The sequence below is a fragment of the Strongylocentrotus purpuratus genome, unplaced genomic scaffold (genome assembly GCF_000002235.5).
Source record: "Strongylocentrotus purpuratus isolate Spur 01 unplaced genomic scaffold, Spur_5.0 spur5_scaffold_1, whole genome shotgun sequence".
NCBI classification, from domain to species: Eukaryota; Metazoa; Echinodermata; class Echinoidea; order Camarodonta; family Strongylocentrotidae; genus Strongylocentrotus; species Strongylocentrotus purpuratus.
The window spans coordinates 46,091,351-46,109,573 of record NW_022145594.1 but is presented as its reverse complement, the minus strand read 5'-3'; the positions used below and the strand labels follow the sequence as shown (position 1 = coordinate 46,109,573).

At 37.2% G+C, this 18,223-nt stretch overlaps 1 protein-coding gene across 1 annotated transcript; it reads right to left on the bottom strand.

Annotated features, from left to right (window-relative positions):
* Window positions 1-474: 474 nt before the first annotated feature.
* On the bottom strand, window positions 475-17,734 carry LOC100890604. Its single transcript, XM_030978339.1, has 8 exons — window positions 17,628-17,734; window positions 15,847-16,382; window positions 11,915-11,957; window positions 10,422-10,939; window positions 7,509-7,614; window positions 6,062-6,582; window positions 4,031-4,127; window positions 475-2,589 (listed from the first exon to the last, which is right to left on the bottom strand). Exons 2-8 carry the CDS (start codon window positions 16,338-16,340, stop codon window positions 2,539-2,541), a joined length of 1,830 nt encoding a protein of 609 aa, XP_030834199.1. The 5' UTR covers window positions 16,341-16,382; window positions 17,628-17,734; the 3' UTR covers window positions 475-2,538.
* Between the last annotated feature and the right edge of the window lie 489 nt (window positions 17,735-18,223).

Below are 18,223 nucleotides of genomic sequence, written 5' to 3'. Positions count from 1 at the left end.
AATTTTGTTCCTTCTTATTTGTAAGCGCATTCGTCTCGCATACCAATTGCAAACATACACAGCAGGGACAAAGTGAGAAATAAGACCATACTGCCAACACATGTTTTTATCAAGCAAACATAAATATTTATTCACAAAGCCGATATTGTAGTAATAATTTGTATAATTATGTTCCTATAACTATCAACCACGTATTTGTTATAAACTGCACATCAATAATGCATAGTGAAATAATAATTCTACTTGAGTTTCGGTTCCAGCGGTAAACATTAGCATAGTAGAATTATGACTTTAATACTAAAACAATTACTATTAGACGCAATCACCTGATCTTCCGATACACATATGCATCTTTGAGATATTTGTCACACAAGCCTAATTAAATTTACAATAAATATTACTATTCTAATATTGCAATCCAAGAATAATGAATAACATCATTTATATACAATACAAAAGGGGATTCGTAATGATATGTGCATTGTTACAATAGGTACATCCATTAGCTGTATGCATTCCATGGGATTCATTGAGTATAATCTCTCAAATTATAATGTCGATCTACAGAACTGACATAAATTGCATTATTTTGATATCATTGGTCCTAGAATACAATGATTAATAATATACGTAAGACAAGGCCATTAAAACATAAAGCGTTGTATAATGAAATCACATTAATTGACCAAAACCAGGTGAAATGAGACAAATGAAGTTTATGAACAAACATAAATATTGCACTAAAAGAACCAAAATACGAAACTCTCTCTCGCCTATTTCACCCTTGCTGCTCTCATTCCTCCTTCTTAATTCTAGATATATTCAACAAAAGAAGATTAATTTGGTATGATAAACTATAATTTGGAATAGAAGCAATAGGTCAGAATGATTCAGAGACCGAGAGGAGGTCGTTTCAATAAAGTGGGAAGGGGGTTTTATAGTAAGAAGTGAAGTGTATGATGAGAAAAGTGCACATAGGCCTATAGCAAAATGTTAAACGAATCTTGGCATATTTAGGTATTTTCTACCGACTATACTACTGTTTTAGGACAGGTTCATTTTACAGCTTTATAAACTTAGAGAAAATATAGCTTACTAACATCGAAAAATGTAGGAGACGGTACTATTGAGGGTCGATTCTCATAATGGAAAAAAAAAGCACACTGAAAATGTTTTTTTAATTATTTTACAACAAAGTAATGCCGATTTTGTGTTTTTTATGATATTTCTTTAAAATATTTGAAGCTCGAATACGTATATAAATTCATAATCTTTGTATGGACGTAATATTGTAGATGTTTTTTATGATAAATTTAAGAGACAATTGTATTGAAAACTAATATAGGGATTTAAACCTATCGTATTTTGTACGCCCTCTACGGTGAGAATCATATATTTTATCTACGCTTTGTATTTTTGCACATTTGGTGCAATGTTTTATACAGACAATCACTTTTTGCGTATAAGACAGATTTATTGAAAATTTCAATGGAAAGGACCAGTTTTCATATCGGGCATAAGGCTAGGATCGACCGACGGCTAGAGATCCTTATGTGGGTATAGGGTTGCATATTCATATTCATTCTCTCTTTTAAACACATCTACGTTGCTTTTCACTATAGCACTTTTTTATTAATATATTTCGCAAATAAAGAATTTAATGAATTGAACATTGTATCAAGAGTTTGCAACTTATCAACATTTCGATCAAGTTCAAAGACTACATCTAAAATGTCCATAAGCGTATGAACAGTTTCTCATATTTACCGTTGAGGGCGAGTAAATAAGATATGTTTATAAGTCCACATTAGCTATTTTTCAATTTGATATAGCTAGCCCAAAATCATGAAAAGGCACAACAAATTATTACAAGAATGAAAAATACTGAAATGTATACCTACACCCATACCAAACATTGGAAACAACAATCATAGTCATGACATTCTCTTTCAAAATATTTATGCTTCCAAAAATCCTCACAAAATTTCTTCAACGGCTGTTTAAAAATTAAAAAATTTACATCGTCGATCATCATGAGACTTGATATAAAATTATGTAAATGGAGAAAAAAAAATACCGGGTAACTTAACAAATAAGATATATTTATTTATATGGGTGTAAAAATCTCTGCTGCTTAGATGATTTGAAAGCCTATAATAAAGAGTAAAAATGATTCCAATTAAGAAAAAATGGGGATAGGAGCTACATTCAATTGTATACTTAACAATGACAATGCTTAAAGCTGGTTAGCAGGGACCGACATTATCTAAACATGAAGTTGAATCAATTTGAACTTCATTTCTCCTGAAAGTTGATTACGGATTTAACATGATAGCTTCAGTACAAAAACAACCCGGTTCCAGTAGAAAATAGGTTAACAAATACCAAGAAGTAGATCAGGTATATATCAGGTATGAGACAATACAGCATGTAAATTTGACCGGGTAGTGTGTCGGCATCAGTGAAACTCAACCAATGTGAGAGAAATGATGTCAGGTGCAATGCAATGCACTATGTCAGCTGTCGCCGTACTGTAGCTCAAGCAGTGTGGGTAATTCTGTACCCCTCCGCATGCATATCATCAATTCCCTGAAGAAGAAAAAAAAATGATATTACGATAAGAAGAAGTATATTAAACTACATAGAAGTGTCTTGTTTACAATGCACATTCACTGGTTTTTCCATATCAAATGATGAAATTCTTTTTTGTTAATACTCAGGGTTATAGAGTACCGAAGCTGTGACGTCATAAAAATCTATTTTTAGAATTTCTCAATTTTTTCTTCATTTTCCGAAAGAACATCGAAAATAATGTCCAAATGTCAAAAACCAATTGAATATGTTAAATATTGGCTGAGATATGACCATCTGAATAAAGATACTCCCCATAGGAGCTCAGTGTTATATGCTCTGGCTCCTAATGGTTAGGAGCCAGAGCATATAACACTGAGTTCCCATAGGACATATATTCATTCGGATGGTCATAACTCTGCCAATATTTAACATATTCAATTGGTTTTCCACATTTGGACATTATTTTTGGTCTTCTTTCGGAATATGAAGAAAAAATTGAGAAATTCTAAAAATAGATTTTTGATGACGTCATACTTCACCACTCTATGATAAGACTGAGAGCTTCAGTCTCTGTAATTTCTGTGTATCGACGATGATGCACTGGGAACTACGTCTGGCTCCACTAGTTTTATCAAAGAATTCCTATTTCTGTCTAGGTAACGACGTACATTATTGTAAAAGATCAGAAATTCTTCCTCCCAAATGCATCATATTATAATTCAATTATCCTATAGCTGGAGACTCTTTAATTAGATATAAATCAGGAAAGGTTATGCCCCTGCCCATGTCATTAATTTTGTTGATTTAAAGGTGCTCTTTAAAAAAAATGCTTTTGTTGATAACATGTTGTTTCATCAGACGATCAGTGACTACATGACTACAGTGAAGTGATACCAAACAAAAAAAAACATTCTCAACTATACATACAAATAGTAATGATATGATTAAAGCTAACTGAAAAGCATAGAATCGAAACAAAAAAATAACATCGGAAACAAAGACAGAAATATATGATATGATAACAAAAATATTGAAACCCCAATCCAGACAGAATACACAAAATGAACTAAAAAAGACAACTGATTAGAAGAATGCATTTTAGAAAACAAACATGAATTTAAAAAATACGTTATGCCACGGTCCTCTTTTCCGATGAGAATTTGGTTGTAGACATTAGTATATTAAAATAGAAAACAAAGGAATTAAGGACATAAAATTAGAATATGAGGGACAGAGAACGATTTGGAAATATTATGGAGCAGAAGAAGATACTATTGCAGAAAAGTAACACAAAGAAGTATGGACCAACGAAACATTGAGAAAGAATTTTGGCCCAGAATAGATGGAAAGATAAGCGAAAAAATAACCTACTATCATAAAAAGGTTAGCATTATTATGGTCTTTAAACACATGGAATATAAAAACACTGGCCCAACATGGAACAATAATAACTTACATGCTGGACAAACACAGCGAGTGGGCCGGGTGATGTATCGAGACTCGTCAGATAATATTCCAGTCTACCGCCCTCTGTAGTCCCACACCCGACGAACCTATGTCCAGAAAAGTAAGTGAAGGAAGTAAGGTGCGTTGGGTGTTAAATTAAAGGAAAATAGGTTGACAGAGAGAGAGAGAGGTTGAGCGAGGGAGAGAGAGAATAGGGAGAGGGTGACATGGGAGAGACAGAAAGAGAGAGCAAGAGAGAATGAGAGAGAAAGGCGTGATAGGAAGAGAAAATAATAATTAAAAAAATTAGGAGATACAATCACACAAAATAAATCATGAAGTTCAGTCCAAACTTGGGAAGTTATATCCATAATGTCTAAACTTTGCATCCTTTCATGCATTTGCACCATTATGCTTTAGCACGGCAGACTAGCTGAATAGTACAAAAATAATACACAGCAGTGAGGGCATTAGTAAGAATTACCCACACAAGGTACCTTTGGAACAGTCTAGCACGCCCGAGGCGATATCGCCGAGGGTGTTTGGACTGTTTCGAAGGTACCAAGTGTGGTAAATTTTACTAGTGACATAACAAATGATGTGTATAATTTGCTTTATGAGAAGATGCTTTATTTGTTTTATAAAATGATGTTTTGTAACATGATTTTAGTAATGACCGGTCATTAGTATTTATTTTATTTCATACCTCTCTTTAGAAATCTAGCCATCTGATTGGTCGAATTGGAGTCGTGATTTAGCCATGCTCGCCTACCGGTCAATAGTAGGGACTTTTAGATTCGCACAAAGACAATGGGGATTGCTACCAGGGGCGTACGCAGGATTTTTTCAAGGGGGGGGTTTTAAAATATTTTGCTCCCGAAAATTTGAAAATCGCGCCGGCCGAAAAGTCGCTCAGTGGGGGGGGGGGGGGGGGGGGGGGGGGGGGGGGGTAAGCGGACACTTTTTTTTTTTTTTTTGGAGGTCAAAAAAAATCGCAACGACTCGGCCAGCCGAAAAGTCGCTCAGTGGGGGGGGGGGGGGGGGGGGGGGGGGGGGGGTAAGAGGACACATTTTTTTTTTTTTTTTTGGTCTCGAAATTTCAAAATTTGACATTTTTTGTCGTTGGGGGGGGGGGGTAAGGTCACCTTATTTAGGTTAGCCGTGGGTATAATTTTTTTTTTTTTTTTTTTTTTTTTTTTTAATAATAAAAAAAAAAAAAAAAAAAAAAAACCAAAGGGGGGGTTTTAGGTTTTTTTAGGGGGGGTTTACATACATAAAAATACCAAAGGGGGGGGTTTGAACCCCCAAAACACCCCCCCCTGCGTACGCCCCTGATTGCTACGATCTACGTCCTTTTAATGCACTGCCTTGAATGGACGTATTACGTATCAGTCCACGCAAATCTTAAAGTCCCTAGTCTTTTAAAAGATGCCCGCAAGCCCGACTACCGGTAAATAGTCTTTTTAAATATGCCTGTTGCCCCGGGTAACAGACCACATAAATAAATTGTGCTCAGATCCCTTGGTTTACGTGTTAAAAGATTTTTTTGTGCGAGCGCAAATACAAAATACAGTGCAGTGTGTGTCCAATTCCCGAATGATCTTAGCATTCAGGCAACTTTCTAGCGAAGATTTACAGACAGTGTCTCAGATTTTCTGTGATGTAACCAGTCTTTACTCAAGAAAAAGGATAGTGTAATAATTCTTTGTAGATTTTTTTTTGGTGTGAATTCGGTATTTAAAAGATATATCGACTGCTTTAATATTCGAAGCATATATAACTGTTTCTATACTGGCTCTCGGCGACGTTAGATCCTGATCTAACCCCTCAGGATGTTACGTCCACTTGAGCCTATAGAAACAGCGACGCCTCTCATAGCAGTCGATATGATCTATACTAATGACCGGTCATTAGTAAAATTACGCGTTAGGCACAATAAATGCCTGGACCCGTGTACGCTCTCAACCAATCATATGATTAGGATCCGCTTCACATTCTTATACAATAATCTTTTTAATAAAATATTTGAACAAGAACTTACCACACTCTCGACATCGTCTTCGCATGCATGCAGCTCTCGATGAGGTAAACCATGTCTTCCTCGTCTGTGCACTTCACCCCGGACACATTTATCTGCTGCAGGTTTTCGGTTTGTTCTCTGATCAGAAGACCCAAGCCTCTCACCGTCTCTCTCGATACACTGTTCTTCTCTGATGGTAGTGATGGAGGTGCTTTAAGGCTAATGTGCGTGAGCTCATGTCCTCCTGTCCGACGAAGACCAGCCGTGATCTGAGGTATGTCTCTCTCTGCATCATTGATAGTGATATCGATATCTCTCAAGCCAGGAAGCGATGAGAGCAGACCCTCATAGCTTTGTGACATCACTCTCTCGGATGATAACTTTCTGACGAATGGAAGCTCAGGAGGAGATGAAGGGAAACTGAGAGAGGAGTCTGAGATGGTGAGATGGTTCAGTAAGGTGAAAGATCTGAGACCGGACCACATTCTCTCAGTCATTTCGGAAGATAACTGGTATTTCTCTACGGAGAGTTTACCATCATCCTGGAATTAAAATATAATATGATATGTTAGCCATATGATAAACAACAAATATTGGAAATGGATAGTGAAAGCGATATGACACTTTTTCTTTGACAAATAGCTCCAAGGTTATTATTTTTATAAATCAGGTCTACTTACGCAGAATAAAAATTACACAAACTTTACACAGAATTTGAACTTTGCCGAGAGGAAGGCGTAAGCAAGTGCAGGGTACAATAAAACAGTGTATTTAATATCTCTAGCGCAGTACCCGGATGACAGATCGATATTGTTTTCGTATTATTCATCCGGGAACTGTCGATACAATACCGAAGAAAGTAAAATGTTGTTATTTCGCTAGTCAGCCTGATATTGGAAATAATAATAATATTGTAGGGTTTGTTTACGTGTGAAAATAAATTGCTCTCGCTATAAAAAATACATTCTTGTATCACACTCAAAACCATCCAATATTATATGAGTATTGTTGATTCCATATCCTCAAACTGCTGGCGAACAGAGCAACAAGACCAAGCTCTGTAATTATTAGGATCTCTGTCCAGTAGTGCCGTGTTTGTGCCATCGAACTGGATCGACCAAATCAATTGATTCATAATATATAATATTATATGCAATATTGTTTCCCATAACATGAGAGTAATTTTAATAGTTTCATCAACTGTTATTGTATAATTGTTTTAAATGCGGGCACGCTACAAGAGTCCTATCTCGCACCCCGGGGCAACGTGTCTGACACGGCCGGTTGTAGCAACTACTCCGAAGATCAAGATTACATTAATCTTGATCTAAGGAGACACGAACGAACGATTTTTATTGTATTGTTTTTTCAAACTTGCTACACGCATTTTATACACTTAAATAATTATTTTACCCTGTAAAATGATATACTTGTATACCTGGCTGAATATACTTTGTAGATAACTTACATGCACGACAATCACCCTGAGCGACTTCTTTGACTTCTTTGAATTGCGAAGACCAGTGATGTGAAGACTTAGTTTACCGCCTCTGTTTGTACCACAGTCAAGAAGCCTGCAACATATAAATGAAGTGTAAATTACGTAAAAAAGAGAAATGGAAAGAAGATAGTGCACTCATTTGTAGATGAGTACATGTACAGTTAAAGTGCACCGATCACCTAAATATTATTTTTGTATAGCTAGAAGGTACGAAATAAACGTAGACGTAGACGAAAGACTTCATGCATGGCTGATTGTCAACGAAACGGAGTTAAGTCTTTTTGCTACAGCAGGCAGCTAGTGAAAACGCATTCGTTTGATAAAATTATGGAAATGCAAGCACTACTTCAAACAAACAGCACTTTGTTAGTCCTTGCTCATTTTTCCTGATTGAGGTGTCATATGAAAGGGCAGAAACTCAGCTTTCTAGAAATGTGATTTTTTTCCTTGAAATTCAGATACCGTCCGCCAAATTACTTTTTGGTTTCCTCTCTTCAAATTCATTTTACTCACTCATGCGTGAAATATGCATCATATGTGTTGCATCAAATAAAAAAGGAGGATCTAAGCTTTCCAAATATGTGTCATTTATCGATTATAAATGTGACTAAGTTATGGTAAAACATCGATAATTCTCGGTTCGTTTTTTCTGGGACGCACTGTATATGATATAGGGTGCGCACAAAACCGAATTCGGTCTTCGGTTCCATGGGCGCCCTATTCCTTTACGCAAGACGAGCACGAATGGGTGCCTCGACCAGCCTTTCACGAGGTGTCACTCTTAATTGAGATTTTTTTAAACAGGCAACATGTTGTATGTTTTTTAAAATATATTTTGTATGTTTTTTTAATATATTTTGTACTGAATGAATACAATAAAAAGAATGCTACAAAACAAAAAAAACAGATGCGGCACTCCAGTCGGAGGGGGGGGGGGGCACAGTGCACAGTGCCCCTCCTTTTTCGAGTACCCCAAAGAGACCCTTTTTTATTTAGAAAAGGTGCCATTTCTTTTTTTACTTTTTGCACACATAAGTCCCCCTTTACCCTTCTCTTAAGTGCCCCTTATGATACGTGACCCTTTTGCTTTGAAAAATACCCATTTTACTTTGTAATTAAATCCCCTTTTCCCTTCATTTAAGTGCGATAAGTGCCCATGTTACAGTGGCTTGTCCTCCTTTTCCTTTCTAGCAAGTGCTCTTTCCATTCCAAGTAGTGCCCTTTTCATCCCTGATGAATGTCCCTTTTTAGGTATGAAAATACCCCTTCTCAGACCCGATAAGTGACTATTACTTTAACTGGTGCCCATTTCCCTTTTCTAATAGGTACCACTTCCCCCTTCTTATAAATGCCCCCTCTTCACCTTTGATATGTGCCCCTCCCCTTTTAAAAAATCTTTTCCCCAATGTCACTTACAAATTGTACCCTTTGGTGGTCATCTAAAGAGCCACTTCTAGTTTCAAAGAATCGGAGCAGATTTATGTAGTAACAGGAATCTCCTTTCTACCACCAACATGAAAGATGGTGGAGTCGGGGTTGGGACAAGGGACACAGTGCCCCCAAATGATAAAACGAACTGTCCAATTGAAAAAAATGATTTCCTGCTAGTTTTCAAAGCTATCAAATATTCCTTCTCTTGATATCAGAAACGTTCCCTTATCATTAACCACAATGACATATTCTACTCAACTGCCAAAAGAGGCATCTTCCAACCTATCACCCGTTAAACCCCATTTAACGATATATTATAAATGCAAGCTAGAGTTTTGGGGAAAATTTGAGGGAATATTTGCCCTCGGTCACTTTGAATTAGGGGCACATGTTAAGGAGGCTATGAAAACTCTATTGTTTTGGAAGAGATGAGGGGTGATATAACATATTGTCATTGCAAGTGCGAATGCTGCCCAATTTGTAAGAGAAAATAGGATATACATGTATTGGTAATAAGGGGGACTTACCAAAGAGCTGTTTTTTCCTTTAGAATAAGCGAGTGACTTATCACATTTATTAAGGGGAAACTATCCGAATTTAATGGAACAACTATTACAACAACAAAAAACGAGTGCACAATTCAGAAGGGAATATGAAATTTATCCGAAAAGAAAAGGGGCTCGTGTCAGAATAAAATGGTAGTTATCGGATTTGGATAGGGGCACCGATCAGTAGTGAGAAGGTGCATTGATAAAAATAGGAGAAAGGGCACTTATCAGAAAGGGAAATTGGCATTTATTTCAAAAGGAAAGGGGCATGTGCCAAAGTAAAAGAGACAGTTATCAGAGTTTATAGACCGTCAACACTACTGGACCAGAAGGGATTAGACAACACAGCGAGGTCATTGACAGGTGGCTATCTAATTAACTCAGCTCTCAACTAACATAAGAAAAGGAGGATCATGGGGGACCAACAGGCACCGATTGGGGAAGTTTTCTATATAGAGGGAGCAAGTAGCCACAAGTAGGACAATGGGGCTTTAAAAAGGTACAATTTTTATACCTAAAAAGGGGCATTCATTAAAGATGAAATTATAATGAACTTATAAGAAGTGGGAATTTACATTTATTATAAAAGAATGGGGGCACGTGTAAAAATAAAAGGGGAACCTTTCATATTTCTATAAGGGCACTTTTGAGGTACTAGAGATACAACGGGGCACTTATAAGAAGGTGGAATCGACATTCATTACAAAAGAAAGGGGGTATTTGTAAAAGTAAAAGGGGCACATATCCCATTTGACTAGGGTCACCGTTGAGGTACTTGAAAACAGGTGTGAAGGCACTGCCCCCCCCCCCTAGTTCCAAATAACGTAATCGTGTTAATTTCTAGAAGTATAACTATTATTATTATCATCATAATCAATTTCTGTAGAAAAAAAAAAATCACATTATAAGACTCAGTGTCTTCACATGTCTGCAAGACTCTACAAGTTCAACCAAATCTTCTTCGTCTGTGCACTTCACTCTGGACAGACAAAGCCGCTGTAGGTTCTTCGTTCGTTCTCTGATCAGAAGACCCAGTGCTCTCATCGTCTCTCTTGATACATTGTTCTTCTCTGATGGGAGTGCTGAATATGCTGTAATGGTGACGTGTATGAGCTGCTGTCGTCTGGTACGACGAAGACAAGCCGTGATCTGAGGTATGTCTCTCTCTGCATCATCGATAGTGATGTCGATATCTACCAGGTCAGGAAGTAATGAGAGCAGATCTTCATAGTTTCGTGACATCACTCTCTTAGCGGATAGCTTTGTGACGAACGGAAGCTCAGGAGGATATGAGGGGAACCTGAGAGAGGAGTCTGAGATGGTGAGATGGTTCAGTGAGGTGAAGGATGTGAGGCTGGACCACAACCTTTTGGTCATTTCAGTAGATAGTTGGCACTGCTGTATCTCAAGCCTCGTATTCTGCAATGAATTGCGCACATAATTATTGAGACTGAAAGGGGGAAAGATAGAATTTCACATCAGTGAGTTAAAAAAAAACGAGAACTACCGATGTTTTATCATAATTAATCACAATAATGATAATAAATGACGCATATTCGTAAAGCTTAGATCCTCCTCTTACATTTGATGCAACTCATATGATGCATATTTCACGCATTAGTGATTAAAAACAATTTGAAAAAAGGGTACCAAAAAAACAAGTTCATTTTCTGCCCTTACACATGACACCTCAATCAGGAAAAATGAGCCAGGAATAAATAATGCTTGCATTTCAATAATTTTATCAAACGAATTCGTTCTACTGGCTACCTGCCCTAACAACAAATAAGACGAAAGACTAGCAATTAGCTTAGATAATTTTTACTCACCACTCCGTTTCGTTGACGATCAGCTATATGCAATAAAGTCTTTTGTCGACTTTGTTTGTTGCTACGGCAGGCATCCAGTGAAAACGAAATCGTTTCAAAAAAATTATGGAAATGCTAGCATTACAGAACTTTGTCATTCCTGGCTCATTTTTCCTGATTGTGGTGTCATATGAAGGGGCAGAAAATGAACTTTTTGGAATTGTGATTTTCTCTTTGAAATTTAGATACTGTTCGCCAAATGACGTTTTGGTACCCTTTCTTCAAATTGCGTGAATATGAATCATATGAAAGAGAAAGAACTAAGCTTTTCAAATATTTGTCATTTGTTAATTATAATTGTGATTAAGTTATGATAAAACATTGTTAGTTCTCGGTTTCGTTTTTTTCTGGGACGCACTGCACAAGGTGTAAATGTACCACGTAATCTGATAAATGATTTGATTCTTTATTTAGAAGAAACAATGCTACCTTGCAGCAATTTCCTCAGTTCAAGGCAGAGAGGAAACCCCTATATCGAATATTTGAAAGCGATATGAATGCACCTATATTACACAAATCTACTCACCTGGATGGCATACCCGTCGTTGTTAAGAGAACCACCTGCATTCCTGCATATTATTTGAAAACGAAATGAGGGTAAGAATGTGATTCAATAAATTCTTGGGAAATGACATAACTTTACTGAAGAAAATAAGTGAACTGTACTTCCCCTCTGAAGAGGTATCATAATCAGGATTATGAAAAATAACAAGAACTATAATGTTAGTGATAACAATCATAAGAAGAACATCAATAGTAAAATATTTTAATATATTGTTTTTTTTCTTCAAAAGCAACATGAGCACAAAGTCTGTATTAAGATCTACATATACGTACCCTGAATTCAAGTACGTTAGTTGTTTAGTCATGACAAACAAGTTGACTAAGGCTTCTTCGTCTCTGCCCTTCACCCCGGACATATGCAGCCGCTGTTGGGTTCTGGTTTGGTCTTCAAATAGAAGAATAAGCCCTCCACCTGCCTCTCCAGAATCAATCTCCCTGTCTGTCGTTCTTGCTGGCCAAGGGTGTAGTCTGATATGAACAAAGCACTGTTCATTCTCAGCCCTAGTCTGACCCATAGGTCTGGTGGCGGTGGTCATCTGGGAAGTGTTGCTCGTCTCTGCATCATCGATAGAGACATCGATATCTGTCACACAAGGTACCGATGAGAGCACACCGTTGTAGCTTTGTGACGTCACTCTCTCAGCTGATAGCTTTGTGACTGATAGAAGCTCCGGAGGAGATGGAGGGAAACTGAGAGAGGAGTCTGAGATGCTGAGCTGTTTCAGTGACAGTGAGTTGAAGGATCTGAGGCAGGACCACAACTTCTGGGTCATCTCAGAAGATAACTGGCAGTGTTGTATCTTAAGCCTAGTATTCTGCAATGAAATGCAAACAAATGAACTTGTCACTTTTATATGTATCGATATAGATAATGAGGCTAAACGTGTGGAAATTATAAGTTATAGAATTCCATATCAGTAAAGCTGAAAGAACAAGGTTTCACTGCACCATTTAAATGTATTATTCCAAGAACTGAATGAATCCTTTCATAAAAACACAATACACCTGTGTTGCGATTTCCTTTACTAGTTCAATTCAGAGGATATTCCTTTCTTGACTATTTCAAAGCGAAATGCAACCACCCGTACAGAATAAGAAAATTATACATACCTGGCCAAGGTACTGTTCGTTTCGAGAACCACTTTCACACCTACATAGAATATTTGAAAATGAATGAGGGAAAGAACGTGATTCAAGCAAGTCTTGGGAAAATGAGAAAGCAAATGAATTGTACATACCCTCCTTTAATAATTACAGAGGTAAATTAAAACAATACTAATTATAGCAATAATGATAGTAATCTTGTAATATTTTATTAATGGTAAAGATAACAAATATTATCATGATAATGATATTAATAATAAGAATAGCCATATAATAAAATGTTAATAAATTATTTTGTGTTCATGTCGTATTCAAAAGCAACATGAACACAACATATATATACGTGAATTAAGATATAGATCTAGGTATACTTACTTCGAATTCATGTACGTTAGTTGTCTAGTCTTGACAAACAGGTTGACTAAGGTTTCTTCGTCTCTGCCCTTCACCCCGGACACATGCAGCCTCTGTTTGTTTTGGGATGGGTCTTCAAATAGAAGACATACGATTGACTCTGGATCTCCAGAATCAATCTTCCTGTCCGTCGTTCTTGCTGGCCAATCTTCTAGTCTGATATGAATAAAGGACTGTTCATCTCTCACCCTAGTCTGACCAATAGGTCTGGAGGCGGTGGTCATCTGAAAAGTGTTGCTCGTCTCTGCATCATCGATAGAGACATCGATATCTCTCACACAAGGTACCGATGAGAGCACATCTTTGTAGCTTTGTGACGTCACTCTCTCGGTTGATAGCTTTGTGACTGATAGAAGCTCCGGAGGAGATGGAGGGAAACTGAGAGAGGAGTCTGAGATGCTGAGTTGTTTCAGTGAGTTACAGGATCTGAGGCAGTACCACAACTTCTCAGTCATTTCAGCAGATAACTGGCAGTGCTGTATCTGAAGCCTAGCATTCTGCAATGAAATGCATACAGATGAACTTTTCACTTTTATATGCATACATGTATATATAGATAATGCGACTAAACGTACTGTATAAATAATTGCATATTAGTGAAGCCGAAAATACATGGCATAAATCGCCACTTAAATTCATATTCCGAGAATTAGAATTGAATGTATTGTTTTAATTAGAATTGAGTGTATTCATGAAAACACAATACATCTGTGTTGCGATTTCTTTAAATAATTCAATTCACAGTTTATCTCTTGAATATTTCAAAGCGAAATGCATGCACCCGTATAACAAGAGTCTACTCACCTGGACAGCGTACTGTTCGTTTGGAGTACCACCGCCACTTCTACATAGAATATTTGAAAAGGAATGAGGGAAAGATCGTGATTCAAGCAAGTCTTGGGAAATGATATTACATTAATGCAGAAAGCAAGTGATTTGTATATCCCCTTTTTACAGAGATAAATGAAAACAATACTAACAATAGCAATAATGAAAATAATCATATTATAATAATGGTAATGATAATAAGACATACAATACATGATAATGATATCAATAATAATGAGAATATCCATAGAAATCGAATGTTAATACATTATTTTTTGTTCATGTCGTCTTAAAAGCAACATGAGCACAAAGTCTGTATTAAGATCTACATATACGTACCCTGAATTCAAGTACGTTAGTTGTTTAGTCATGACAAACAAGTTGACTAAGGCTTCTTCGTCTCTGCCCTTCACCCCGGACATATGCAGCAGCTGTTGGGTTCTGGTTTGGTCTTCAAATAGAAGAATAAGCCCTCCACCTGCCTCTCCAGAATCAATCTTCCTGTCCGTCGTTCTTGCTGGCCAATCTTCTAGTCTGATATGAATAAAGGACTGTTCATCTCTCACCCTAGTCTGACCCATAGGTCTGGAGGCGGTGGTCTTCTGAAAAGTGTTGCTCGTCTCTGCATCATCGATAGAGACATCGATATCTCTCACACAAGGTACCGATGAGAGCACACCTTTGTAGCTTTGTGACGTCACTCTCTCGGCTGATAGCTTTGTGACTGATAGAAGCTCCGGAGGAGATGGAGGGAAACTGAGAGAGGAGTCTGAGATGCTGAGTTGTTTCAGTGAGTTACAGGATCTGAGGCAGTACCACAACTTCTCGGTCATTTCAGCAGATAACTGGCAGTGCTGTATCTGAAGCCTAGCATTCTGCAATGAAATGCATACAGATGAACTTTTCACTTTTATATGCATACATGTATATATAGATATTGCGACTAAACGTACTGTATATATAATTGCATATTAGTGAAGCCGAAAATACATGGCATAACTCGCCACTTAAATTCATATTCCGAGAATTAGAATTGAATGTATTGTTTCAATTAGAATTGAGTGTATTCATAAAAACACAATACATCTGTGTTGCGATTTCTTTAAATAATTCAATTCACAGTTTATCTCTTCTTGAATATTTCAAAGCGAAATGCATGCACCCCTATAACAAGAGTCTACTCACCTGGACAGCGTACTGTTCGTTTGGAGTACCACCTCCACTTCTACATAGAATATTTGAAAAGGAATGAGGGAAAGATCGTGATTCAAGCAAGTCTTGGGAAATGATATTACATTAATGCAGAAAGCAAGTGATTTGTATATCCTCTTTTTACAGAGATAAATGAAAACAATACTAACAATAGCAATAATGATAATAATCATATTATAATAATGGTAATGATCATAAGACATACAATACATGATAATGATATCAATAATAATGAGAATATTCATAGAAATCAAATGTTAATACATTATTTTTTGTTCATGTCGTCTTAAAAGCAACATGAGCACAAAGTCTGTATTAAGATCTACATATACGTACCCTGAATTCAAGTACGTTAGTTGTTTAGTCATGACAAACAAGTTGACTAAGGCTTCTTCGTCTCTGCCCTTCACCCCGGACATATACAGCAGCTGTTGGGTTCTGGTTTGGTCTTCAAATAGAAGAATAAGCCCTCCACCTGCCTCTCCAGAATCAATCTTCCTGTCCGTCGTTCTTGCTGGCCAAGGGTGTAGTCTGATATGAACAAAGCACTGTTCATTCTCAGCCCTAGTCTGACCCATAGGTCTGGTGGCGGTGGTCATCTGGGAAGTGTTGCTCGTCTCTGCATCATCGATAGAGACATCGATGTCTGTCACACAAGGTACCGATGAGAGCACACCTTTGTAGCTTTGTGAAGTCACTCTCTCGGCTGATAGCTTTGTGACTGATAGAAGCTCCGGAGGAGATGGAGGGAAACTGAGAGAGGAGTCTGAGATGCTGAGCTGTTTCAGTGAGTTACAGGATCTGAGGCAGTACCACAACTTCTCGGTCATTTCAGCAGATAATTGGCAGTGCTGTATCTGAAGCCTAGCATTCTGCAATGAAATGCATACAGATGAACTTTTCACTTTTATATGCATACATGTATATATAGATATTGCGACTAAACGTACTGTATATACACTGTTGGTCATAATGGTGGAATATTTATTTTTACCCCAGTTTAGGAAAGGATTTTTAAAAATTATTTATTTCTAATAGATCTAGATAATGGCATACACTCTCAGGTTTTATTGAATATTAATTTGCGAGTGTTTGTTTTGCGTGACTGCTTAATCATTTGTGTGATACTATGCTAATCAGCTAAGGGACCTACGTCCTTAGGTCATAATTGACAGTAATGAGGATTGATGCCTCACAAAAGGGCACTAATATATAGCTGATCGACACAATTTTATCCTGGGGCCTCACAGTAATGAGGCCATTGCTTAGCCCCTGAATCATGACCGTACGCAGTGTTTGCTAGGGTACGCGGCCCCTACCACAAATCCCCCAAAACGAAGAAAATGCAATAAATTGTCAAAAATTCATTGCATTTCCCCCCGGCCCCCAACAGGAAAAATTCCTCTGTAGGGCCATGCATTATGGTTCAAAACATGGCCACACAGAGGAATTTTTCCTGTTGGGGGCCGGGGGGAAATGCAATGAATTTTTGACAATTTATTGCATTTTCTTCGTTTTGGGGGATTTGTGGAAGGGGCCGCGTACCCTAGCAAACACTGCGTACAATCATGATTCAGGGGCTAAGCAATGGCCTCGTTTCTGTGAGGCCCCAGGATAAAAATCGTGTCGATCAGCTATATATTAGTGCCCTTTTGTGAGGCATTAATCCTCATTACTGTCAATTATGATTTAAGGACGTAAGTTCCCTAGCTTATTAGCATAGTAGCACACATATGATTTAGCAGTCACGCAAAACAAACACTCGCAAATTAATATTCAATAAAATCTGAGAATGTATGCCATTATCTAGATCTATTAGAAATAAATAATTTTTTAAGGTCCTTCCCTAAACTGGGGTAAATATAATTATTCCACCTTTATGACCAACAGTGTATATTGCATATTAGTGAAGCCGAAAATACATGGCATAAATCGCCACTTAAATTCATATTCCGAGAATTAGAATTGAATGCATTGTTTCAATTAGAATTGAGTGTATTCATAAAAACACAATACATCTGTGTTGCGATTTCTTTAAATAATTCAATTCACAGTTTATCTCTTTTTGAATATTTCAAAGCGAAATGCATGCACCCCTATAACAAGAGTCTACTCACCTGGACAGCGTACTGTTCGTTTGGAGTACCACCTCCACTTCTACATAGAATATTTGAAAAGGAATGAGGGAAAGATCGTGATTCAAGCAAGTCTTGGGAAATGATATTACATTAATGCAGAAAGCAAGTTATTTGTATATACCCTTTTTACAGAGATAAATGAAAACAATACTAACAATAGCAATAATGCTAATAATCATATTATAATAATGGTAATGATAATAAGACATACAATACATGATAATGATATCAATAATAATGAGAATATCCATAGAAATCAAATGTTAATACATTATTTTTTTGTTCATGTCGTCTTTAAAGCAACATGAACACGAAGATCAGTATACGAATTGAGATCTAGATCTACTTACCCCGAGACAAAGTTAGTTAGTTGTTTAGTCATGACAAACAAGTTGACTAAGACTTGTTCGTCTCTGCCCTTTACCCCAGACAGATGCAGCCGCTGTTGGGTTTTGGTTTGGTCTTCAAATAGAAGAATAAGCTCTCCAACTGACTCTCCAGAATCTATCTTCCTGTCTGTCGTTCTTGCTGGCCAAGGGTGTAGTCTGATATGAACAAAGCACTGTTCATCTCTC